This window comes from Microplitis demolitor, chromosome 5 (genome assembly GCF_026212275.2).
Source record: "Microplitis demolitor isolate Queensland-Clemson2020A chromosome 5, iyMicDemo2.1a, whole genome shotgun sequence".
NCBI classification, from domain to species: Eukaryota; Metazoa; Arthropoda; class Insecta; order Hymenoptera; family Braconidae; genus Microplitis; species Microplitis demolitor.
The window spans coordinates 118,877-143,954 of NC_068549.1; the positions used below are offsets into that span (position 1 = coordinate 118,877).

At 27.3% G+C, this 25,078-nt stretch overlaps 4 protein-coding genes across 8 annotated transcripts; 3 read left to right on the forward strand and 1 right to left on the reverse strand.

Annotated features, from left to right (window-relative positions):
• Positions 1-2,885: 2,885 nt before the first annotated feature.
• LOC103575267 (acetylcholinesterase) lies at positions 2,886-15,397 on the reverse strand. 4 transcript variants are annotated; one of them, XM_014441676.2, is made up of 7 exons: positions 15,326-15,397; positions 8,502-8,690; positions 7,146-7,857; positions 6,734-7,025; positions 5,312-6,109; positions 5,035-5,210; positions 2,886-3,131 (listed from the first exon to the last, which is right to left on the reverse strand). In XM_014441676.2, exons 3-7 carry the CDS (start codon positions 7,816-7,818, stop codon positions 2,986-2,988), a joined length of 2,085 nt encoding a protein of 694 aa, XP_014297162.1. In that variant the 5' UTR covers positions 7,819-7,857; positions 8,502-8,690; positions 15,326-15,397; the 3' UTR covers positions 2,886-2,985. The 4 variants fall into 4 exon arrangements, with proteins under 4 accessions (XP_014297162.1, XP_053595279.1, XP_008553206.1 ...); XM_053739304.1 differs by having other exon boundaries at positions 15,030-15,362; XM_008554984.2 differs by having other exon boundaries at positions 15,026-15,362.
• A 910-nt stretch (positions 15,398-16,307) lies between these two features.
• Positions 16,308-18,141, forward strand: LOC103575266 (uncharacterized). 2 transcript variants are annotated; one of them, XM_008554980.2, is made up of 6 exons: positions 16,308-16,354; positions 16,864-16,960; positions 17,039-17,204; positions 17,280-17,477; positions 17,537-17,642; positions 17,720-18,141. In XM_008554980.2, the coding sequence occupies exons 2-6, from the start codon at positions 16,879-16,881 to the stop codon at positions 17,924-17,926; spliced, it is 759 nt and encodes a 252-aa protein (XP_008553202.1). In that variant the 5' UTR covers positions 16,308-16,354; positions 16,864-16,878; the 3' UTR covers positions 17,927-18,141. The 2 variants fall into 2 exon arrangements, with proteins under 2 accessions (XP_008553202.1, XP_008553205.1); XM_008554983.2 differs by lacking the exon at positions 16,308-16,354 and adding an exon at positions 16,364-16,587.
• A 2,416-nt stretch (positions 18,142-20,557) lies between these two features.
• LOC103575268 (uncharacterized) lies at positions 20,558-21,926 on the forward strand. The gene is made up of 5 exons (XM_008554986.2): positions 20,558-20,684; positions 20,755-20,899; positions 21,246-21,434; positions 21,527-21,632; positions 21,700-21,926. Exons 1-5 carry the CDS (start codon positions 20,606-20,608, stop codon positions 21,853-21,855), a joined length of 675 nt encoding a protein of 224 aa, XP_008553208.1. The 5' UTR covers positions 20,558-20,605; the 3' UTR covers positions 21,856-21,926.
• A 234-nt stretch (positions 21,927-22,160) lies between these two features.
• LOC103575269 (uncharacterized) lies at positions 22,161-23,550 on the forward strand. The gene is made up of 6 exons (XM_008554987.2): positions 22,161-22,269; positions 22,347-22,422; positions 22,505-22,652; positions 22,793-22,981; positions 23,083-23,188; positions 23,271-23,550. Exons 2-6 carry the CDS (start codon positions 22,350-22,352, stop codon positions 23,454-23,456), a joined length of 702 nt encoding a protein of 233 aa, XP_008553209.1. The 5' UTR covers positions 22,161-22,269; positions 22,347-22,349; the 3' UTR covers positions 23,457-23,550.
• The last annotated feature ends 1,528 nt before the right edge of the window (positions 23,551-25,078 follow it).

The following is a 25,078-nucleotide window of genomic DNA, read 5'->3' on the forward strand; positions in this document are numbered from 1 at the left end:
ACCCAATTAATTGTTTTAAAAAAATAAAAAATATGAATATTCTTGGGGCTGAAATTAATTAAAACAACATCGACACATAACACGAATAATTAAATTCAAGTCATAATACTTTTTCATGTTTAATTAAAATTTTTGTATGCGTAATAAAAAAATAAATTACTTTTAATATTTAAAATTTTTTCTTATATATTAAAAGTTAAATTCATACTTTTCCAATAAGACATTAAAAAAAAAAGTAATAAAACGTAAAATAGTTGGATATAGCGAGATAGTGAAATCCAGGATCTTTATTTTTCTCATTTGCGACAGACTTATAACTCGATGCTTCACTTGTTATTGCCAGCACTGGCTTTATATTACTCGGTCACTATAACTAGTATCACCCCAGGATGTGAAATAAAAATCAATAGGATACGGTACGGCCGCTTGGAAATGTTCCAGATTTTTTTTTTTTTTTATCTTTTCCTCACTCATTATTCTTTTATTTATTTATTTTATTTTATTATTATTTTTTTTTCCTTATCGTCGAGGCCTGGATAAACTACAATAAAATATCTCTAAAAAAGTTTATCTGATAAAATATCTTAAAATATCTCCAATAAAAAAAAACAAAAACAAAAATATTAATTCGATATGTAGTATTTAAAATTTTTCATTTAAATTATATATATTTACTTAAAGTATTTTTTATTTCCAACAATAATTGGGTTAGGTCAAAAATTTAAGTTCTAAATGTAAATTTATAATTATTTTGTTATTTAATTTTAAGGCAGCGCAAAACTGTCACAAGTTTATAGTGCAATTCAAAATCAATCTGTTATCTAAAATCATTAACATTCATACGCATTCTGTTATATTTAATTTTAAATATAAAATAACATACGTAATAGCAAATAAGTAATATCGAGTAACTCTCTGGTAGCATTTATTAAAAATTCAAATAATTTAAGTAGAATAGATCTATTTTAGGACTGACACATTCAAATTATATCATTTAGTATTTAAGTTTACTTTTTATTTATAAATATATATTTATTTTATTAATATAATATTTCTCAGACAGTTAGATATGCTTTATTAATTCTGTATTAATGATAAATTGATAAAATGACTCACGATAAGTATTTAAACTTGTTATTTGCCCATTTTAAATTCATAAATTCAACCAGTTTATTGCGTAGTAAAAAAAAGGAACAACTAAATATAACTAATTAATAATTAATAAATAATTATATTATTTAATACAAAATATCATTTATTTTTATTCATATTTTTAATAAATGCCTTTTTTTTTAGCTTTTTAACTATTATTATTAGTTTTTTTATATTCTATCGCTCCTCGGAAGTATGATTTAATATTAATAATTATTTTCGTTACAATCAATAAATATTATTATCGTTGTTAAGTATTATTAGATACTAAATATTATTATCATCGATATTAATAAAGTTTAAAATTTTTTAGCATCCTCTCATGTACTCATATTTTATCAAGTATCATTATTATTATTATTTTTATAATTATTAAATGATCGATTTGTTTGTATTTTTATATTATTTGTTTAATTTTTTACATATAAATAGTATAAAGCTTACTAGTAGGCTTTCATTTAATAATGAAATTGATTAAATAATTAATCTTAATTCATCATATTTTTTTCTTTATATATTAATCAATAATAATAATAATGATAATAATCATTTATTTTTAAATATTTAAAGTTATTTATTTTTTTAATTAAGATTTTTTTTTTAAATTTTATTTTCATTTTGCTCGGTTTCCATATATATGTATATATATTTATTTTCTCACACTCATTTAACCACTTTTATACACCACTCTGTCTCTTTCAATCTCATCTCTATCATTAGTACGTTATTTTTTTTTTCCACTTGATATTCTCAACTTTTATTTTCATTTTTTTTTCATTTCTCAAATTTTTAGTGCTTTAGTTCTGTGCAATTGTCTCGTCTAGCTTGAGGGAAGAATGTATTCAGTCATTTCTTTTATTCTTTTCTTTATATATATATATATTTTTTTTTTTCGTAATTATATATGTATACATCACTCTCGTTTTTTTTTTCTTTCTTGTTGCTTTTTTTTTACCCCCCTTTAGTTCTTTGTCTATCCATGTTTTCTTTCATGCAGGAATTTTTTGTCTGTCGCCTGTACAGACACTTATCATACATACATACACTTACATACAAACTTATGTATACATACATACATATATACATACACAAGAATAGGGAAAATTGTGTGATACAAAGAAACACTTGTAAATCAAATGTACCACGAAAAAAAAAAAATTAATAAATAAATAAAAATCTTTTTAGCATTTAAAAATATTCACAAACGATTGGATTATTTTCTTTCATAATTTTTTTTTTTTTTTTTTTAATTAGCAGAAAGATTTTTATTCGAGAATAAACTTTATTTAATTTTTGTATCAATCGGATAAAAATCGTATTTAATTAAATATAATAAAAATAAAACTGACAAGATTAAAATTCATTCATTGTCCACAATAATTTTTTCTAATTTTGTGTATCGTATTTACGTATGTACGTACATATATATTATATTTGTCTATAATATATATCTACTATATAGCATTTTACGTAAAGATTGATATGTCTGCGATTGTATAACGAGTTGCAGATCGATTGGTAATCGAGCGTAAAAATCAAATCGACAGTCACTTAATCCGCAATTCGTGAAGCGAGAATAAACTCGGTGTACGTATAAATATACATATACATATACATACCGTGTGTTAGTATATAGTGACGAAAAATTTTACGTAGCACTTATGTATAATAACATTTCCAAAGTAAATCTAAATAAAATTTACTCTTTCTAATAAAAAAAAAAAAAATAAAAAAAAAAAATAAAAAAAAAGTCAGAGTATCAATAACTATTAGAAAATATGATATCTAGGGATATCTTAGAGTTAATATATAATTAAATTTTTTTATAAGTGACTAGACGTAGCCTCGAGCAGGTATGCTGGTGATGGGCAGTCCGGAGAATACTAAGAGACTCGTCATTGCCAGACATAGCGTTAAAACAGTGTCCGTGCCCGACGTACTACCGCTGCACGTCTCTTTCGATGACATCTCCAGTTTAGCTATAATAAACCAACCAGACAATTGTTCTTGATTAAAATTTATTCATTATGCATCTATATCTATATAGATAACTCATAACTGTGATTTTTAGGCTACGTCGTAATCTAAACCATCATCTCGCGTGTCATATTTTTTACATTCCTATCCATATCTATATATGTACATATCATACATCATAATACCCCGGTTTTATAGATATATTTTTATACCCGTGAGACATATAATATAAAATGACGGTTGATACTATTACTCCCAAGGGATCTTTTTACCTCTCAATGCTCTATATAATACTCTATACTCTATACTCTATACTCTATACTCGTATTCTCGCGAATTGTAATAACAACTTTTATCCTTCAGGCCATATAAATGCTATTTAATAATATATATGTATATATATATACATTAAGTCTAAAGAAGAACCACAAGTCAAACTAGGTACCAGTAAAATATACTATTCATTTAAAAAGTAGGTTATGGCGTGCCATTAAACGCATAATAAATAAATATTATTATAGCAGCAGGCAGAGCTGTTATTACCATGAACGGAAGAGAAAACCTGAAAGTAAAGACCCGAAAGGTTGGTAGTTAACTGGGGAAATATTAAGGATATACATACACATATCTATAAAAAGGTATAGTATAAAAATAGTTGGATTTATGTGATGGGGAGAAACGCGTGGCGCATTAATTTGACCCGGTCCTGGTTTGGTTTTAAACTGGCCAGCAGTGCGGTATCAGGATATACTATAAACCTATTTTCCTATTTTTTTCTCAGTTATACAGCCAAACTACTGATGATAAAGGAAAATCAAGGAGGGCAATGCTAAGGGGAAGAAAAAAGAGGAAAGGGTGGAGAGGATGGAGAAAGTAGCAGTAGCAGCAGCAACAGCAACAGCAGCCCGCCAGGACGTAGACGTCGACGTCAACGTCGGGAAAAGAGAGGTGAACCAGGCGTTTGGGTGTGCGCGACCCGCCGATGCGGTGGCATCGATCCATACCGGGTAGAGTCTCCCACACTCCCTATCGTTGCTTTGCACGTCGTACTACCCGTCCCACAATCCCGCTTTTCCCTACTATATTTCTATGTACAGATATATATATATATATATATATATATATATATATATATATATATATATATATATATATATATATATATATATATATATATATATATAAATTTCTTGCTTTACTATAACATCTAGTGTCTTTCTTTCTCCGGTGAATCTAGTCCCCTCGAGTGTCCTCAAATTCACCAATCTTAAGATGATTTTTTTTCTCTACCATATAAACGATTATTTTATATATATATATATTTTTCTTTACCTGCTACATGTGGATAAATATATATGAGGTGCTCTTGAAAAAAGTTTTTAGATTCTTCTTAGTTAACGGAATAAATTTTGTTAGGTTGAAAAAAAAAAATTCACACCAAAATGTGATTTGTTCATTTGTTGATTTAATTTTTTTGCTTTTGGAAGAAAAATAAAAAATAATATAAAAGAAAATTGTCTGATAAAAAAAATTATTGTCAGCTCAAGTTTAATGCTAAAATACATGTACTGGGGCCATTATCTCGATCGAATGTAGATGCGATAACGAATTCACATCAGCTGCCAAAAACGATTTATAGATGTACGTTTTGGCATTAAGCCATATCCCGCATTGACCGGAAACCACTGAGTGCGCTTGGCAATTACGTGACAATTAACGAGATCGATTGTCTCTTTGAGGCTGTAATATTAAGTGACACCCGCGGCCGGTGAGAGTAAAGAGAGATATAAATATTTTATGTTAAACTATATATAATATATTTATTTAAAAGAGTCTAATTGTAATATCGAGTAATGTAAGATAAAAAATATAATATAGTTTTAAATATAAAATAAATAAACTTACAAGTGGCGGAAATAAGCTGTGGTAAATATTTTTTCCAAAATGCACACTGTCGTGTTCTAATACCCTGACCAACATCTGTCGTATTTGTATCGAGAGTTAGATACTCTTGATTTTTTGCCGTATGCTGTGGCCAGAATGCTTCCGTCCACGAGCCATCATCTCCCATATTTGGATCTCTGTTGAATTAGTCGTCATTTAGTAAAAGATTAATTGAATTTGTTATAAAATAAATAATAATATGAAAAAAAAAAAAAAAAAAAAAAAAAAAATTATTTACCCAGTTTTAGCGAAATTAGCCCAATAACGCATCATTCTTTTTGAAAGGGTAATTTCTTGATTAGTATATCCTTTGTTAGGATCCAAAGGTTCACCAAAAATATAACTTATTTCATCGGCATGCATTACACCTGTCCATCTTGGCCAAGGATTATTAACCGATCTGTGTTTATAGTAATACATATAAACGGAATTACCGGTTTCAGCGTATCGTGCTGCAAATTCATTAACATTGCATGTAAATTGATAGTCTCCAACGATCTTGTCAATGGCATTACGATTCGCATTTGGGTCATCTGGATTTAACCAATCGGTATATTCATATATGATTGCATGTCTGGCTATTTGATTAACATAAGGGTTTAGTTCCGTTACAGCTCTAATAAATTCTTCCCGTGATACTTTAACATCTTCAGTACCATCAATACGGAATAATTCCGTTAAATAGTAAATTATAAAATAAAATCCTTCCTCTGTATTTGACCCCATAAGAATATTTGCTTTTTTGAATGATGCTGTGGCAAGTGACTGCTGTGGTGTTTCGTCAAGAAATGCACCGTCAATTACTGGTACAAATGGAAATTCACAGATACCAAGTGTACCCCATTCGTTATTTACCAGATCCAGAGGATCAATCGTTACAAGACAGTCAATTACAGCACGTAAATTATAACGATCATGAGGACACCCTACTGCTTCAGCTAATCGTAGCCCTCGTACAATAGACTCCTCACGGGATATTATTGCCCAGGGAGCTGTTGGTGAACCTGACTGCATAATTGCTTGATTGAAGAGGTGCCTATTATTTCAATAATAATAATAATAATGTTAAGTTTTTTTATAAAATTAATTTCAATATATACTGTTGAAAAATTTCGAGTTTATTTATATGTAAAATATATGTCAACTCTCAACTCTGATTACCTCCGGCTGGCTTATCTGTGCATTAATAATAGTTATAAAGTGATTTAATATAATAACAATAATATTTTTTGATAGGCTGCATGTATAAAATGTAAATTAAATTTCATTTTTACTGTATACACATATATATTTTGTGGGGAATATAAATATCATTAGTCTTTTTTATCGAAAAATAATGATTTTTTTTTTTTTTTTTTATAAAAATACCATATGAATGAATCGACAGTGACTATAAAGTTTTTTTTTTTCTCCTGACGGACCTTATTTATGATGTATATAATATGATAATTAATCAGGTTAAAACCATAATCAATACTTTGATTTATTTACTTTTAATAGAATAAATTTTGAAAAATTTTGTTGTATTATAAAGAAAGCACGATGGTCAGGGTAATATTAATAACAGATATGATTAAAAAAAAAAAAAAAAAAAAAAAAAAAAAAATGATTATTGAAAAATAATAAATAGTAATGTAGAATGAATATTATAGACAGATACCTGGAAAGTGGTGAAAGTAAGTGCATTGAAACAGATACAGCGCCTGCGCTCTCGCCAAAGAGCGTAACATTATCTGGATTACCACCAAATGCTGCGATGTTGTCCCTGACCCACTGGAGCGCCATCATCTGATCAAAGAGCCCAGCGTTACCTGGTACATCAGCGGTGCCAAAATACAAAAATCCCAAGCTGGCAACTCGATACTGCATGGAGATCAAAATGACGTTTTCCTCGGAAACAAGTGTCTTGGGATCGTAGACGTCTAATGTGGCGGAACCGGAGTAAAAGCCACCTGGAGCAAACGCGTGCCAACGCGTATACGCGTGGCTGCTGCAAACGAGATCGTATCGAGATGCGCTAACGATGAGCGCTTAATACGCGGATTCATATAATTGAATCATCACCAACTCACCACCAAATATCCATACCATGACGGCGGCATTCGTTGGCCTGGGATGTGGTACCACAACGTTTACGTAGAGGCAGTCCTCATTTAGCTGGGTGTTTGGATTCCACATTGTAGCACCAACAAAGTCTCCAAAAACAGTGTCGAGGATCTGGACGCAGCTATTGGGCAGCTGTGTGGCGTTTAGTATGCCATCCCATTGCTCGGGCGGCCTTGGGTGCCGAAACCTCAGCGTCCCAAGGGGCTTTTGAGCGTAAGGAATGCCATACCAGGCATCAACCTTTTTGCCACTAGCAGCAGTCTGAGTGATACCTCTGACCCGGCCTTTTCTCGTTTGTATAATAAGTGAGTCATCGCCGGGACTGGTAAACGCCTCTGCCCTGGCTGCCCCGAGATCCTCGAGCTGGTGAGTAGTCATCTTGAGACTACTTTTTGTTTGCTGCTGTTGTTGTTGTTGTTGTTGTTGTTGATGATGATGATGCTGCTGTTGATCGTATTGCTGTTGGTCATATTCGTGTTGCTGCTGACCAAGTTCCTCATGCGAAAAGTCTGCATGATGGCGACTTCTGTGTGAGGGTGATGCCCTCGCGCCCAAGTCAAGCGTCGAAGCAACAATAATCGTTAATACAACCAGTATTTCTATATTAAGGAGGGCGCTTCGACCTCTCGTCATTGCCATCGTCCTCGCGCCACTCCTCTCCTCAGCTCCCCTTGACGCCTGAAAATATAATACAAAACAGAATAGGGTGCTAAACATTATTATACAAGTATCTATAGGATCTATAGATATATTAAACAATAGTCAATTGTTCCGGATATAGGCCATACTAGGTAGCAATTTATAGTCGTACTCTATAATACAGTAGGCACCAGAACCAGCATTGTTTCAAATTTATATATATAATAAGTTAACGGAAACTATATGCCCCGTGTATCTGACAAGCCATCACTAAAGAGGGGCAAGGCCACACCAATCAATTTCACCTGGCATTTGTTCAAACTAATTAATTCCTGTAATCTTGCAGTACCACACTAGTCTATGTTACAACTGTTCTCAATCGCCTTCCCGACAATTTCCCTATACTATATACTTGAACTATTATTAACAGCTGACGTAAGTTAATCGTTCTTTTCTCTTCTTCTCTTTCTCTTTCTAATACAGTGAATCTCACCAAATTACTGTTAAATAACTAATTAGTCAGCCTCCTTCTCACTAACAAACTTTATCTTTAACGTCTTTCAAACAAACATTTAAACAAAAAAGTAATTACTACAGTACATAACATTTATATATTTATATATTGGTGCATTGTATAACAAACTTTTATTTAAGTTTGTTGTTAATTATTAAGCGTTATTTACCTCACGTCGATGAGGACGCCCAGACGTCCCAATCCGTTGATATGGGGATGGTGATGATGGCTTTGAATTGTCAATGACCAAATCACTCTGGCAATAACAATTGCTGTCTGTTGCGGGAAAAAGGGATTTATCATCCAATTATACGTCCCATCAGCTACATTACCGGATTCTCAATCATTGTTTGTTTTTCTGAAACAACATATTCTTATATTTTTGTTATAAGTACTTTAAATTACTTACAAAACCGATAAAAACTGAAATTAAATATCCGAGTAGAAAAATGCTACATATTCCTATCCGCTTTATTTACTTTTGCGATTAATTCACATGTATTTATACTTAAACTATAAGCATATACACATATCTATAATATATATACATATGGATATATAGATTTAACGACGACGTTGAGTCGAGGCGATATGTGTAGGAATCACGCGAGCATGCGATAGTGGCCCGTTACGAGAACCAATCCTCTTTCCTCCGTCCTCTAGTACCTTTAGTACCTTTAGTACCTCTAGTACAACCAACCCCCGACGAGTTTGGTGTAGTGGGTTCGGTGTAACGAGTGACCTAGAGGTGTCACTGGATTAGCGTGCTCCTAGGCTATCCATAACTCTTTACGATATATACATACTTAGATAAATAGATATACATATTCCCCAGCAGGCAACCCCTGTATAGTTTTCCTCAACACCTCAACACCCCACCCCTACCCGCTCGAGACCCCATCCGTTTACTCTATAAACTCTATAAACTCTACACACTCTGTCTACTCTATACTTTTCAATCCCTCTTCAACTATCTTCACAGCACAAACACTCTTACTAACTCACTCACTCATTTCATGCATATATATACACCCCTATACTATGTGTAGACCTGGATGCTTTTTAAATGCTAATCGCACAACATCAAAGTGTCATAAAACATCTGATATCCTTTTTTTTTTCATCGAAGAAAATAAAAAAAAAGTCTTGATATTTACTTTTTTTTTTTTTTTTTTTTTTTTTTTATCACAGATTAGTTTTCTGTCTGAGTACACGTATCGTGTTGTATTTTGATAACAAGACACTTTAATAACAAAATTTAACTAAATATCCCGGTAATATTAATAACAATAGTAAAGTTATAGGTCTTATAATTAACGAATGATGAAAAAAAAAGGAAAGAATAATGAAAATGAAACTTTTTTAGTTTGATTGTTGGAAGTAACATATCACGCGAGAGCAATATCGCTCGGAATTATGACAGGCCCATATCTTCTCAATCGGTCAAGGTTGAATTTTTCGTCGTAATAAAATTCAGCTTGTACCTAATACATTAATCTAAAACTATATTGTTATCTGCAATAACAATATAACCACAATTAATAATAATAAATTATTTTTATTTTACTACTGTGTACTTGTCTCGAACAATAATAACATTGTAAATCACGAGTTTTAACAAAATAAATCATAAAATTTTAAGGAAAGAAACTAAAAAAAAGAAGAAGAAGAAGAGAGCTAAAACATTATCGTAAAATCCGAGTAATCTGTAGATGATACGTAGCGTCCACTCGATGGTAATCGAGTGACCATTGAAATTTTATGACAGCTCTCTGCTCGTGTACATATAAAGTGTATGATGCCAAGAGATTATAGATGTGTAATCTATATTGGTGTATATATATGTATATAAAGGCCCGTGCAGTAACGATGGTCATCGTTGATAACGAGAATGGGCTTGGAATAGCTCCCTACTCTACTGCACTCCTTAGTGCCATTATTCGCCCATTTCCTTCCTGTTTCATACCGCAGACCTCAAATAGACTCCGCACTGTACTGCACTAGACTACACTTGGTAATATGTACTCTCTGCATACTACCACTTTGCTAATAATAATATATATATATATATATATATATATTTTTTTTATTAGGTCACACACCATTACATCATTGATTACGATGATGATGATGATAATATATACAGATAACATATACTGCAATACTAAATTTGTGGGACGTAGGCCAAGTGTTACCGCAAGTCGGATTTTAAATTTATATAATTAACTGCCCTAATACTTCCTAACAAAATAAATCACTATTAACTAAAATCACGCTATATATATTATGAATAAATTTTTTTTATAATAATAATAATAATAATAGTAATAATATATCGCTTGTTCATATGCAAATAAGAGAATGTTAAAAATGTAATAAATGAAAAGAGGGCAAAGAAATTAGGAAGAGGCGCATTGCGTACATTTGGGCATATAAAGAGCCCGTGAATTGAATGAATACAAAGTCGATTTGGTTGCACGAGTTCATCCGTATGGTGGCGCTACTGTTTTTTTTTTTTTTTTTTCTCTTCATTTTCTGCAAGTAGTCTTAGAAGGAGTGTGTACATGTGATAAGAAGTAGAAGAGAAGGCGGAGGTGATAGAGAGAGGATGCAGTATTTGGCGCGTTAACGTGCACTGGTACCAGACACCGAGACATATTACCCCACTGAGAAAAGTTTATACGGTACTATTTAACTCTCCTCTATGAAATAAGGTTTCTTTTAAAGGTTTTAAAGCTTGTATTTTTTTAAAATACCTTTCAATTCAAATAGGTAAAAACAAATGAAAAGGAAAAGGTGCTGATGGACTTTAACGTTTACTTAAACAAGTCTCAAGAGAATTTAACCAACTCTTAAGATTATGGATTTAAACTTAAAAGACATTTTAAATATACTGGGTTTTTACCAACCCAGTATTTTAAAATCATATATTTTACAATCTATAAGATCGTTTTAAATATATATATATTTTTTAAAATTTTTTTTTTTACATCGATACGTCAAAAAGTGGAGAATAAAATAGCATACATAATAAAGTCATAAAAAATTTTAGCTTCATAAAAATGTTAAAGTCTGACTTGAACTCGATATCTCGTATCTCAGGATCTGGGGCATAATTTTTTTTTATCGATTTTTGTTGTACAATCGAAACGTCAAAGAGTGGAGAATAAAATGGTGTGGCATAAAAAAAAAAGGAAAAAAAGAAAAAGAAAGTGGCAGTAATACATATTTCTATTCAAGAGCGTATATGTAACATAAGTAAGTTATGATAATCAAGTACTGTGTAAGCGGATAGATTTCGAATAAATATAACTCTTAAAATCCAAAAATGTATATAAAAATAGATTAGAAATGTTGTAGAGATGCAGCAGCCAAAGACTTATGTAAAACAAAAATGTTTTTTTAACTTTGAAGCTCTTTCAAGTAAAATGTATACCGAATAACCTCATCGCAGATAATGTAACTCTGTAACTGGTTGATGCAGCAATGCGGCAGCAAATGTGTACACATTTGTGGTACGCCTAGAGACATGTTCCAACGATTGACCCTAACGTACAAAGAGACTCAATACAACTGCTACTGCTATATTGCAGTTACTGATACAGCAACAATTTCCGCTTCTACTGCACCACTACCAGAAGCAATAGCATCGGTATCAGCATCAGCATCAGCATCAGCATCAGCAATAATACCAGTAGCTTCTATTGCTTTTGCTTGTGCATGGTTCTGCTTTAGCCGCTCTGATACATAATGTAAACTGTACTACTAGCAAACTCTGCTGGGTTTGCTTGTGTACTTAGTCATGGAATTACTTGGTAGCTATGAGTTGTACAATGTCACTCGTAAAGGTCAATGCATCAAATTTTCCCAAATTACCCAAAAAAAAAAAAAAAATGTAAATTCTTGTCCAAATAAAAAAAAAAAGTAAATGTGAAAAACAATTTAATTTAACGATTGAATTAACTTGTGGATCTTTTTTTTCTTCTTGTTCAATTCGTGTTAACGAATCAGACTCAATTGTAATTAAACTAACAAGAGATAGAAAAAGTGATAAGATAAAAAAGGCAAAGAGAGCGAGAGAGAAAGAGTTAAGTAAAAAAGTAATAAAAAGTTTAAGAAAATAAAATTAAACTAATGGTGAAATATATACGCGGGTATATGTGTGTGTGTGTGTGTGTGTGTGATCTGTTTTATAGAGATAAAAAAAAATAAAAGAGAGGAAGGGATGTAGAAAGAGGCGCAACGACGAAATTCTCTAAAGCCTACACTCTAGTATCGATTGACCCCGACAACGGATACGACGACGACGATGTTGTACTACGGGAAAGCTGCCGGGTTGCGCGCCAGAGAAAGATAAAACATATCAGATAGATGGATGGATGGATGGATGGATGGATGGAAAGCAAGAGATGAGAAAGCATAAAAGCTGGATGCTGCTGCTGGAGACCAAGAGTCCGATCCTGAGGGAAAAAGTGAGTGGAAAATGTTTTTTTTTTTTTCCCCTCCTTTTCATTCCCCTTTTGTGTACGCTCGCTCTTTGAGTAATCGATTCGGCGATAATGAAATTCGTTAACATTTTACACATACATCAAGACATTATATATATATATATATATATATATATATATATGTATATATTTTTATTATTATTTTATATGTATTTATATGCTCAGAGACGTCGTTAAATTATTTCTGTTTTAATCGATTGTCCTTGTTTTATTTTCATTTGATAAGTATCTTTTTATAAATCAAAGTAAATACTTTTCGGGGCTCTTTTTGTATGGATTCAAAAAATAATGATGATAATAATAAATAAAAGATAGTCAAAGTGGTCAATTGATTTTAGAATTTAGAATCAAGGGCGTGTATAGATTTACAATGATTCAGTTGTAAAGAGGATTAAACTGCAGATCCAGGTGTCACTGGAAAGGACTATTCAAGTAGTTGAGCAGAGTAGTTGAGAATTGGTTTAAAAAAAAAAAAAAAAAAAAAAAAAAAAAAAAAGTGTACAGTCTGATGACTGAAAAGTCTAGAAAGGTCAGAGGATATTTTTGGCAACTTGCCCAACAATTCTATTGTATTTCATATATATTGAAGTTGGTCTTTCTCATTTTGTTATATATGTATATGTATGTCATTTTATTATATTTCGCTTTGTCTCTTTGTTATTTTATTTCATTTTACAGTCGAGAGAGTATACGTACAAACAACTAAATTTCATGTTATGTCATATTGTATATTTTTCACAAGAGTGCCATTGGTTTTGGCATTTTGAAATAAAAAAATTTTTACACAAATAAAGTTAGCATTTTATTTGCTTTATTTCATTTATTCATCTATTTTAATGTCGATTGTTAAGATTTTTTAAATTTTAATGTAGAATTTAAATTGATATTTATTATTTGTAACTTGTAAGCAGATTGGAGGAAGTGTTTGATTTGCTGGGTAAAATACTATTATGAATTATTGAAGGAGGATAGTCAGTAGTTAACGAGTTTCTATGGGTCAACTGAGAGTTAAGTTTTAGAGTAGTGAGTAGAGTACTTGTATGTAGTGGCACATACACATATATCTACGAGTTGTGGTATACTTGTATACTTGTATATCAGTATACGGGTACTTCCTGCTTCACTTAATTTTGTGGATAATGGAGCTAAGAAGAATGAAAATAAGAGAAAAATGTATAAAAAGTAATATAAGAGAAGAGAAGAGAAGAGACCAAGAGAGTTGAGGGCCTCTTGAGTATACACTTTTTAAGTACCCACGTGAGTCAATTATTTTATACGTGACGAAAACTTTTACTCAAGTTTTATAACTATTTTTATTTTATTTCATTTTATAATTATGAAAATAATTATTATTTATTACAATCGTTAAATAAATCTTATGATTTATAATGAAAAAAAAAAAAAAACCATTTATATAAATCTAAATTACGCTGGTTATTCAAATTTAAATGTCTCATAAATTGAAACGAGAATTGTAAATTTAGCTAGAGATTTAATTCAACAATTAATATTAAATTCTAACTATTTTTTTAAATACTTTATTTCGAAAAAGAAAAAAAAAATGAATGAATGGATTTTTTTTACAAGTAAATTGTATTATTTTTTTAAAATCAATGGTTAATAATGAAAAAAGGAATAAATAGTAATGTCGATTTGCGTTTTATATAAATTAATATATATTTCCTAGACGTCCATCTCTGACAAATTTTCTTATTACTTCAACTGCGTCAACTCAATGCAGAATTGAATAATAAACTTTAATTTATAGAGGACATATATATTTAATCTCTTTTATTATTATTTTCTCTTTTTTTTCATTTTTATAAAACAATAAACCTACATTTATCTTTTATAACGCTAAATATTGTAATTTTATTCATACATTCACACTCATTATCATCTTCAAAATATTACTTGAGAAAAAAAAAAAAAAAAAAAAAACGACTTGAACTAAATTTTCATGTTTTTATAATCTACATTTTAAAACTAATCCAAAGCAATTAAATTACAATTTTTTATCACTAAATTAAAAAAAAATTTTTATTAAATAAATGGTTTATTTACATATTATTATCCTCATTAAATTAAATTTAATAATAATTATGGTTGTTGAAATATAATTGAGTTTTATAATAATAAGAATAATAAGAAAAATGTTATTACGTCTGATTGAAAATGACCATACCTACTTGTTAGTAAATCCAGTAGTTACTGACAACAAAAAACCAATTTCGACGGACGGAATTTCTTGATTATTATTAATATAATTTTATAGTTATAACGATAAATAATTTACTATTATTATTATAATAATAATATTAATATTTAGTGATACGAAAAAATGAAAATTATGAAAAAAAATTTTTTTTAAGTAAATGCAATGACATTAAACAAGATATTACTCGATATAAATAAATGGTCTGTGTAATAAAATAAAATGATAAAATAGTGTATAATAAGAACACAGCCACACTTGGACACTTACGATGTAGGCCGGCTAACGGTTCAGGCCGCACTGAGCGACTGAGCTTTCCTAGCTCTGATAGCTCCACAACAGCCACCACAACTATATTACTATATTCATATACAGTTATATAGAGAATAGAGATAAGGGTGAGTAGGACTGAGAAGGACTGAGAAGGAATGAGAAGGAATGAGAAGGAATGAGGAGCTTTATTTCAATCTCTTTCTTTTACTCTCTTTTACTCTCTTTTACTCTCTCTTACTCACTATACTCAGGGCTTAATTTTTTCATCTCGTCTTTTACTCTACCCTCGATTTTGTTGCTTACTTCTTTCTTCTTTCAACTTGTATCTTTTTGTTGGTTTAATCCTCCTCTAGTCTACTCTGGATTTCACATATCACCTCCATTTCACTTTTCTCTAACTTGATTACGTATTAATCTTTACTTATTTACTTTCGTTATTAGTTTATTATACTTAACTTTTATTTATTTTTATTATTTTTATTTATTAAGACAACGTCAATAATAAATATAATATAAATAAAATGAGCATGATTTATTACTGGAGTAGATTAAGTATAAAAGAGAAAAATATATTAAAAATTTATATGGAGGATAAAAATGGGCCTATTGAATAGGTCGAGATTACAAGAGATTTAATGAGAATTGCCATGAATGGTACTTAAGGTTTCAAGTAGGAACAATTGAAACGAAAGTTCGTAATTCAAGTAGAAAATAAAATAAAAACGGGGAAAAATATTACACACAAAAGGAAATGAAAAATTCATCAGTTTTAATTAATAATCTGTATGCCTAAGTTTTTTTATTTTACAATTTATTATTATTTTATTTTTTAATAGTCTTATAAAAAATAAAAATCATAAATTGAGATTGTAGAGATTTTACGTGATGATAAAGTGACCAGTTATAGTGATAACAATTAAATGTGAACCAATCTACGTTACGATAGTGATATCCTCTATATAAATATATGATCGGAGTAGCTGACTCATTATGCTCAGTATATTTTTAATTTCTTATTCATAAAAGGTTATTATGATTAAATTTAAATAATTTTTAGAAATTTTATTACATTTTTCAAGGCAGAGACAAAGCAACAATTATTTAACTATCGAGTCTTTTTATATTAATAAAATTTCATATATTGACTTAAATACTTTTATTAATAAATTAATCAAAGTGATATTAATTGACGTATGCCAAAAAGTTGTGATAAGATATTAAGTTTAGCAAACAACAACAAAAAAATCGACAATCACTAGGTATAATGTATAATGTATAATGTGTAATGTAATAAGTTATACATAAACTTGACAAGAACAATTACTACATATACTGATATATACCTAACTACAAACTATACTGATTACTGGATTACACTACTAAAACTCTGTTCTGCTATGCTATCTACACTCTATTTTCATATTCTCTACATCATTATATTACGTATTAATATAAATATTTAATATTGAGTATAATAAGTCATAAATCATAGCGCATGTTAAAAAATAATTATAAATTTATACGGGATGTTACAGCATCTATCATTTCAAATGGTTATTAAATTTTTTGAGGTCATTTTCACGGTCATTTTAATCACCAATCAAGTTATTGCTTATTTTGTTCAGGATCAGCGTAAGTTTTTTTTTAATGTTTTCAATAATCTATTTTGTTTGAGTAAAAAAAACAATAAATATATTTTTAATTTACAAGCAAAAAATACTGGAAAGGCTTACAATGAAAAATTTAACGATTTTCTTCAAGTAAAGTTGCGTGAAATAATGAGAAATGGTGATAAAGATTTAGAAATACCTGTAATTGATCCTTATGTTGGCGATGATGAAATTATTAAAAATGATGATAATAGCGAACCCTTTGTGTAAGTAATATAAATTTATTTATTTTTAAAATTTATAATTGTGTGTAGAGATAAATAAATAAATTTATTGTTTAGATTTATTGTGAGATTAAATAATTTTAATGTTGAAAAATTATCAATGTATATCATTGAAAGTTCGAATTTAAAGATATTTCCATTTCCTGTTTCGATTTCAATTAAAATTACATTACCAGAAATAATTTCAAGTGGTTTATATCAATTGGATGGTGTTGCTTTTAAAGGCGTTTCATTTTACGGTAAAGGAAAGTTTAAGTAAGTTTAGTTTATTTTTATCCACATTTTATTATTTAATAATAAAATATTTCCAATAGATTTATTGCAAAAAATATTTCGATTTCCGTTGTAACAAATATTACAATTACCGGTGGTATTCGGATCCAGTCTCTTGATCTCAAAATTTCACTCGACAAAATAGATGTAAGTATAAATTTTTAACTTTTTTGAAATGTAAATTAATTTATTATCAATTAAATATTTATTATTGTAATTAATAGTTTAAAGCAACAGGAATTTTCTATGACGATAATACATCGGTTATTCTCAGTCAAGTAATATCAGATGTTTTACCGGAAATAGTAACCGTTTATTATCATGACAATATAACGGCAATAGTTTCTCAAAAATTAATTAATGTGGTTAATGAAAAACTTGACGGTAAAACCTGGAAAGATTTACTCAATTTCATTAATTTATTGATTTAATTATAAATGACTTAATTATTTTTAGTTATAATTTAGAGTTTTAGACTTTGTAAAAAAAATTAAAATTGAAATAAATTAAAATTTATTTAATTAGATATTTATTACGATCTAATCGAAATTTCGTAATACATTTCGTAATAATTTATTTAAGACAATTAAACATTTTAATAATTATTATTTAAATTTACAATGTATCTATGTTGTTGCTATTTTAATACAAATACTTAATTATTTATCTGGAAGAGATTCCAATCCCTGAAAAAATAAATCATTAATTAATACTTTATACTTAAATGATTGAGACATTATTGAGCTTTACTTCTTTATAACTACTTGATAATTATCTATTGAAATATAATAATGATAACTACCTTAATCAACCACGGAGCACCACCAACTCTTGTATCTCTGGTAAACATTGATCTCTGGAAAAGTGTATCCAATTCTCGTCTGTAATGCTGTAAAAATTTTAATTAAATAATTTAAAACCAACTTTAGAAAATATTATTATTTTTTTTATTATATATTGTATAATTATAGGTATTGAATAAAAAATATCATCTAGAAAAATAATTTTTATATTATTGACTATTTTTATTCAAATTGCAGTGATGTAACGGATTAATTTTTTTAAAACGAAAAAAAATATGTCGAAATATTTAGATCTATTAATTGTTGTTGGAATTGAATATAATGAAAGTTGTAATATAATCAAATATAATGTAAAACTTACATTTCCGTAGACAGCTTTATTAAAATACCAAGCTGCATACTGGGGTAATCCTAAACAGATCGTCATTATGGCCGCCGATGGTATAACTTCCCACCACATTTTTTTAACCTAATAAATTAAACAAATTCAATTATTTTGTTGATCAGAGATGAAATTATTTATTTTATTGATAATTTATATTTAAACAAACCTCAAAATTATTTCACACCAACCAGATGATAGGTATAGGTAATAATATTCCGATTCTGACTATTATTATTATTATTATTATTATTATTATTGTTTAAAATGACAACAGTGAACTCTAGTGGGTAAAAATTGGTTGAGACAAACCGATCCATTGTCTCAATTTATACGCATGCGCATTGTAAAACGCGCGCGCACAGGTTTTTCTCGCGCGAAATTTTAAATATTTAATTTTTTACAAAAGTGTAACTCGACTAGAGCGAATCTAAAGATTTTTTTTTTTTTTTTTTTTTTTTTTTTCAATTCTGAAGATTTAGTTAACAATTTAACGATCTGGGTATAAATTGATAAATATTTACAAGTACTTGTTATTATTTATTACACTTTTTAGTTTGCTTTTAAAAAAATAATCTAAAGTTGTCATTTGTATTAGGATAACATACACGTACAACAAGTTATATACGTTTAATATTTTCCAGTGACGTAAGTTACTACTTACGACGCCTACGAGCTTCTAAAGTATACTTTTACTATTATTATTATTATTATTATTTGAGGCAACAAAACATTAGGTATCAACATAAGCCTCAAGGAATACAGGAAACTAGTCCCTATCGGAGCTAAAGTAATCAAAAACCCGCTTAGAACTTTGAAACTACTCGGACCATTGTCAAGTCAGTTCTATATGTATATTTATATCTATATGTACTGTGTCTATTATCATATAAATTTAAGAAGCTCTAGAGGCTCTAGAGTTATACTGTGACAAAAAAAAACAATGTCCCAGATCCTAGAGACTATGGATTAAGGATATAAGAGACACGTATAATAAATAAATGTTTTTATTGTTAAAGTAAGAGATTTTGAGAACAAAGTACTGGATTACATAATAATCCTTGAAATTTTTATCAAATAATATTCAATAAGTGATATTTGATTTTTTAAAATATATATTGGGGCAAGCGATAAGATAAAAAAAAAATAATTATCGCTATGATTATGTATTTTGTGTTTTTAAATCTTTGGTTGTTATAAAATTTATTTATTAATTAAATAAATAATTATCCTTGAATGTAAATATTAAGTATAGGATTTTATAATAGATTTAAAAAATCTATTTATAATATAAACTGTCTGTTGTTTTTACATAAATAACTAAAGTTATTACTCTTGCGGTAGCGACTTTTGTAAATCAAGTTATTTGTTTTATAATTTGACATCCAAATCGTATAATATATTTTTTTTCAATCATAATTATTAGAATCAAAATAATTTGATATATTTGTACTATTATTTTTATTCGAGAAATATTATGAGAAATAAATATTCGGTACTTGATCTTAATTACTTAAATTTATTGACACTCTTTTATATAATTGTTATTAATTATTTTTATTTGATATAATAATAAATATTGTAATATTAAGGCAAATTAGTTATTGATTAAAAATACGATGATCTAAATTTTTTTTATTAAAGATAAGATAAATATTTAAATTATCATAACTAACTTTAATTTATTTTTTGTAATGATAATAACAGATTTTTTTTTATTATAAGTATTTGATACTGATGATAGTTGGATTTAAATAATCTTTAAAAATTAAATAAACTGATAATGTTCGAAAATATTTTAGATTTTTGATAATAGTTCAGAGTATATATAAGTAAGAGCGTTAATTTTTATAAATAAGTTAATTTAAAAATTTTTTAATTCTGTAATCATTCAGTTCTGTTTTATTTATTGATTTACAACACCAATGATGAAAGTCATAATTTTTGGTATTATGTTAATTATTATTAACCAAACAATTAGTTTTTCAATTGAAAATAAAAATTGTAAGTTTTTATTATTGATTATTAATTTATGATTTTAATAAATAGATTAAAATTATTTATTTTTTATTAGATACGTTGTTACAACGAGGTTTTAACAGAGATCTTAAGCAATTTTTGGAATATGATTTAAGAAGTATAATGAGAAATGGTGTTCCAGTACTTGATCCTTATTATCATAAACAACAATTTTTTGAATACGATGATTCTAAATTAAAGTAATTCAAGGAGTTAAAATTAAAAGTAAAAAAAGAAAAAAAAAATTGTGCTGAAAGTGGTTTTAAGCTCATTAAATTTTGCTTTTTCGAAAAAAAAAAAAAAAAAAAAAAAGTTAGAGAAAAAATTTTTTTTTTCATCTATTTTCCATTAATTTTAATTCCTTCAATTGATTTAATTAAAAAGAAAACGTTTGGATTTTGTTATAATTTCAAAGATCTTGATGATATTTTCTGAAATTTAATTTATTTATTAAACTTTCAAAAGAGTTTTGATTGAAAAATTTTAAATTTTGATAGTAAAAAATTAAAAAATGAATTATTGTTTTAACTTAATTGTTTTTAATAGCTTCGAAGGTACATTTTATGAATTTAATATTAAACATTTGTCAAACTACGATGTTGAATATTCAAATGTCAATTTATGGACAAGAAAAGTTGATGTTAATTTATATTTTCCTGTTATAACTTCTGAAGGATTTTATGATTTAAAATTTATTTATCAGGATGATATGTATAGTGGAAATGGAGAATACAAGTATTTTTTAAAATAATTATATTAAAAAAAAATCACATATACCCATTTTACAATAAAAAATAAATTTTATTTATTGTTTAATATTTTTTTAGAGCAATTGCATCAAACTTAAAATTATATATTCAAGCATGGGTTTCTTTTTGGGGTGGTCTTCATGTTAAATCTCTTACAACCAAAATTTCATTGGAAAAATATGATGTAAATATGCATATATATTAATTAATACTATACGTTAGTAAAAATATTAAATATTTTTTTATTACAGTTTTCAGCTACCAACAATTATTTGGGTAGCAATCAAACAATGTTATGGTGTAAACAAGTATCAGAATTGGTACCAAAAATAATAAAAGAAGACCATGATGCATTGTCATCATACATATCAAAAAAATTAATAGTTTTGATTAATGATCAGCTCTAAAAATAATTAATTGATTTATTATATTGTAGTAATGTTATATTACCTAATAATAAATAATATTATTATAAAATTAACAATGCTTTACTGCTATTTTATAATTTTTATATAGTGTAGTTTGATTTAAAAAAAAAAAACCTGTTTATTATAACGACAAACAGCTTTATTGATGGCGCCGTAAAATATGACATAGATGAAATTTAAATAACAAAAAATGTTTTTTTTTCTTTTTGAGATACTGATATATTTACATATAGATAAAGATACATATTTTACGATTAAGTATTTATATTAATATCGGTGGATAAATCATATCAGAATACGATAGACACGTTAAGTATACATATATAATAGGTGTTCGATTGCTATATAAATCAGTTTTGAATTTTTTTTTCTTTTTACATCAATTCATTAACAGTAAGTATAAACTGACTAATTATTTTTATTTATTGCAGGATTAGGATTTTATTTGACTTGTTATTTTACTTTTGTAGACAATGAAGGCTTTTATTTGTGTAATATTGTTAGTTATCAACCAAGTTATTAGTTTGCCAACTGATAATCATAATGGTAATATTTTTTTTTCTTTTAATTTGAGAATATGAAAATTAATCAATAATCGGCTACAATATTTTTTATTTATTAATTTTAGATAATTTTGTGATTGCAAGAAATTTGAATGATGAATTAAAAAATTATCTTGAAAATGACCTACGAGAAATAATGAGAAACAAGGAACCAATTCTTGATCCTTATAAATCAGATGAGCAAATTGTTGAATTTAACAAAGAAAAATTATCGTTTGTATTTTTATCTATTTATTTATTTATATACTCGTAACAAAATCTTAAATTCACTTAAATACTATAAGAATAATTTTTAAAGATATTTATGGAACTTTGGGAATATTATTTTATAAAAATTTATTATTTGTTATCAGATTTAAAGGAAAATTTAATGATTTTATTATCGAACAACTATCATACTACGTTGTTAAGCGTTCAAATGTCAATATATTTTTGAAAAAAGTTGATATTGAATTTCATTTTCCTACTATAATTTCTGATGGACTTTACGACATTGAAGCTAGTTATCAAAACATTCCTCTAAAAGGCAACGGAAACTTTAAGTATGTTGAATTATTTTTTAACTTGAATAATAATAATAATAATAATAATAATAATAATAATAATAACAATACTTTTTTTATATGTAATTATAATTTTTTAGTGTAACTGTTAAAGACTTTACACTTTCTGTTGAAGCACATATTAAAATATTAGGAACTATTCAATTAAAATCTCTCAAACTAAAAATCGGAGTAGGAAGTATTGAAGTAATTATAAAAAAAAAAAAGTTTTTATAATAATAATAATTATTGTATGCAGCATTATTAATAATCACTATCTTACTAACAGTTTGCTTCAACAAATGAACAATTTGATAATGAAAAAGAATCAAGAGAATGGAATGAAAAAATTTCAAAATTGCTAGAAACAATAATTGTTGATGATTCCATAACAGCCAATTTGGCTGAAGAAATAAAGGTTGGTGTAAACCAATGGCTTCAAAACGATCTATCAAAGATCTCTCAACATAAGTAATACTCTATACTAGTTGATAAGTAATTAATATAGTTGTTACTGAAAAATATTATATTATATATGTATATATAAAATAAAAATAAATGAATTGGGATTTTAAATTTAAATATTAATTAGAAAACCATGTTGGTAATAAGAAAAAACTAAATATTTTTAAGTAGAATAATTTTTATACTTATAATTAGATAAAAATAGTGTCCCCAAAAATTAATATTTTATAAATTTGTTCAAGTGTCAGTGAAGATAGCGTTTAATGTTTGAATAAATTATTTTTTATATATAATTGAAGACAGTTGCGTCAATATACTCAAACAAAGTAGTAACTAAAAAATATCTCAACGTCAATGTTATACACATATATATTTTAATCTCAACAAACAGCTTTATTGTAGATGATTTTTCGAGCGGATATTTGATATTTTAAGCCTAAATATTTATTTATCTAAATTAATAAGTATTTTTTTGAATCTATATGAATTATTTTACTTAAAATTAAATTGACAAAAAAAAAAAAAATAATATAAATTATATTTTTATTTTTAAAATTTATTACAAACAAATGAGTAGCAGTAATTTGTATTCCGCAGTTACATTAATTAAAAGCTAATTCATTTATTTTTTCAAGATAAAAAATAATAATGATAATGAAGGTGTTGATTTGGGTAATTTTATTAATTAGTGGCCAATTAATTGGTACACCTTCTCAAAGAAATGGTAATCAAAATTATATTTTATTTTTTTTTATAAAAAATATTAAATTGACAAGTTTTTTTTTCTGTAGTTGACTTACGAAATTCCGAAAAGAAATTATCAAAATTTCTTGAACATGACTTGAGACAAATAATGAGAGATAACATTACATCATATGATCCTTATCAATCCAAACAACAAATTGTTAATTTGAAAAATAGAAAAATATCGTAAACTAATTAATTTATTTAAACAAATAAATAAATAAATAAACTTTAAATTTTTTTAATGATTTTATTTATCAAGGTTTAAAGGAAAATTTAATAATTTTAATATAAAAAATTTGTCTCATTACGTTGTGAAAAAATCAAACTTTAATCATTGGTTAAGACGAATAAAAGTAGATTTAGATTTCCCTATAATAATTTCAAGTGGATTGTATGACATTGACGCTCTTTATCAAAAAACTCCTTTTATTGGAAAAGGACAATACAAGTATAATTTATTTTTAAAAATATAATAATAATAATAATAATAATAATAATAATAATAATAATAATAATTTATTTATTTTTTTAATTACTTTATAGCTTAACTGTAACAAATTTTTCAATAAATTCCGTTGCTGGTACAAATTTTTTTGGTGACTTTCAAATAAAATCACTGAATCTTAACATAACACCAGGAAAATTCGACGTAAATACTTTTAGATAATTATTTTAAGCAAATTATTAATAAAAATAATTTATATATTATTAATAGATTTCAGCGACAAATGATAATTTTGATGATAAAGCAAAGTCTAAAGAGTGGAGTCGAAAATTATCTAGTATGATACCAAAAATGATTACTGCCAATCATAAAGCTATAACATCATTTTTATCGAAAAAATTGATTGTTATTATTAATGAACAGCTTAAAAATAATAAAAT

Excerpts from the sequence above, each read along its gene's own strand:
- LOC103575269 (XM_008554987.2), top strand. The coding sequence starts at position 22,350 with ATGAAGGCTTTTATTTGTGTAATATTGTTAGTTATCAACCAAGTTATT. Across the intron at positions 22,423-22,504 it reads GCCAACTGATAATCATAATG|ATAATTTTGTGATTGCAAGA; the intron begins GTAATATTTTTT and ends TATTAATTTTAG. Across the intron at positions 22,653-22,792 it reads TTTAACAAAGAAAAATTATC|ATTTAAAGGAAAATTTAATG; the intron begins GTTTGTATTTTT and ends ATTTGTTATCAG.
- LOC103575268 (XM_008554986.2), top strand. The coding sequence starts at position 20,606 with ATGATGAAAGTCATAATTTTTGGTATTATGTTAATTATTATTAACCAA. Across the intron at positions 20,685-20,754 it reads TTCAATTGAAAATAAAAATT|ATACGTTGTTACAACGAGGT; the intron begins GTAAGTTTTTAT and ends ATTTTTTATTAG. Across the intron at positions 21,633-21,699 it reads TTTCATTGGAAAAATATGAT|TTTTCAGCTACCAACAATTA; the intron begins GTAAATATGCAT and ends TTTTTATTACAG.
- LOC103575266 (XM_008554980.2), top strand. The coding sequence starts at position 16,879 with ATGGTTATTAAATTTTTTGAGGTCATTTTCACGGTCATTTTAATCACC. Across the intron at positions 16,961-17,038 it reads TTATTTTGTTCAGGATCAGC|CAAAAAATACTGGAAAGGCT; the intron begins GTAAGTTTTTTT and ends TTAATTTACAAG. Across the intron at positions 17,643-17,719 it reads TTTCACTCGACAAAATAGAT|TTTAAAGCAACAGGAATTTT; the intron begins GTAAGTATAAAT and ends TGTAATTAATAG.
- LOC103575267 (XM_014441676.2), bottom strand. The coding sequence starts at position 7,818 with ATGGCAATGACGAGAGGTCGAAGCGCCCTCCTTAATATAGAAATACTG. Across the intron at positions 6,110-6,733 it reads TTACTTTCACCACTTTCCAG|GCACCTCTTCAATCAAGCAA; the intron begins GTATCTGTCTAT and ends TTGAAATAATAG. Across the intron at positions 3,132-5,034 it reads ACAGCTTATTTCCGCCACTT|CTAAACTGGAGATGTCATCG; the intron begins GTAAGTTTATTT and ends GGTTTATTATAG.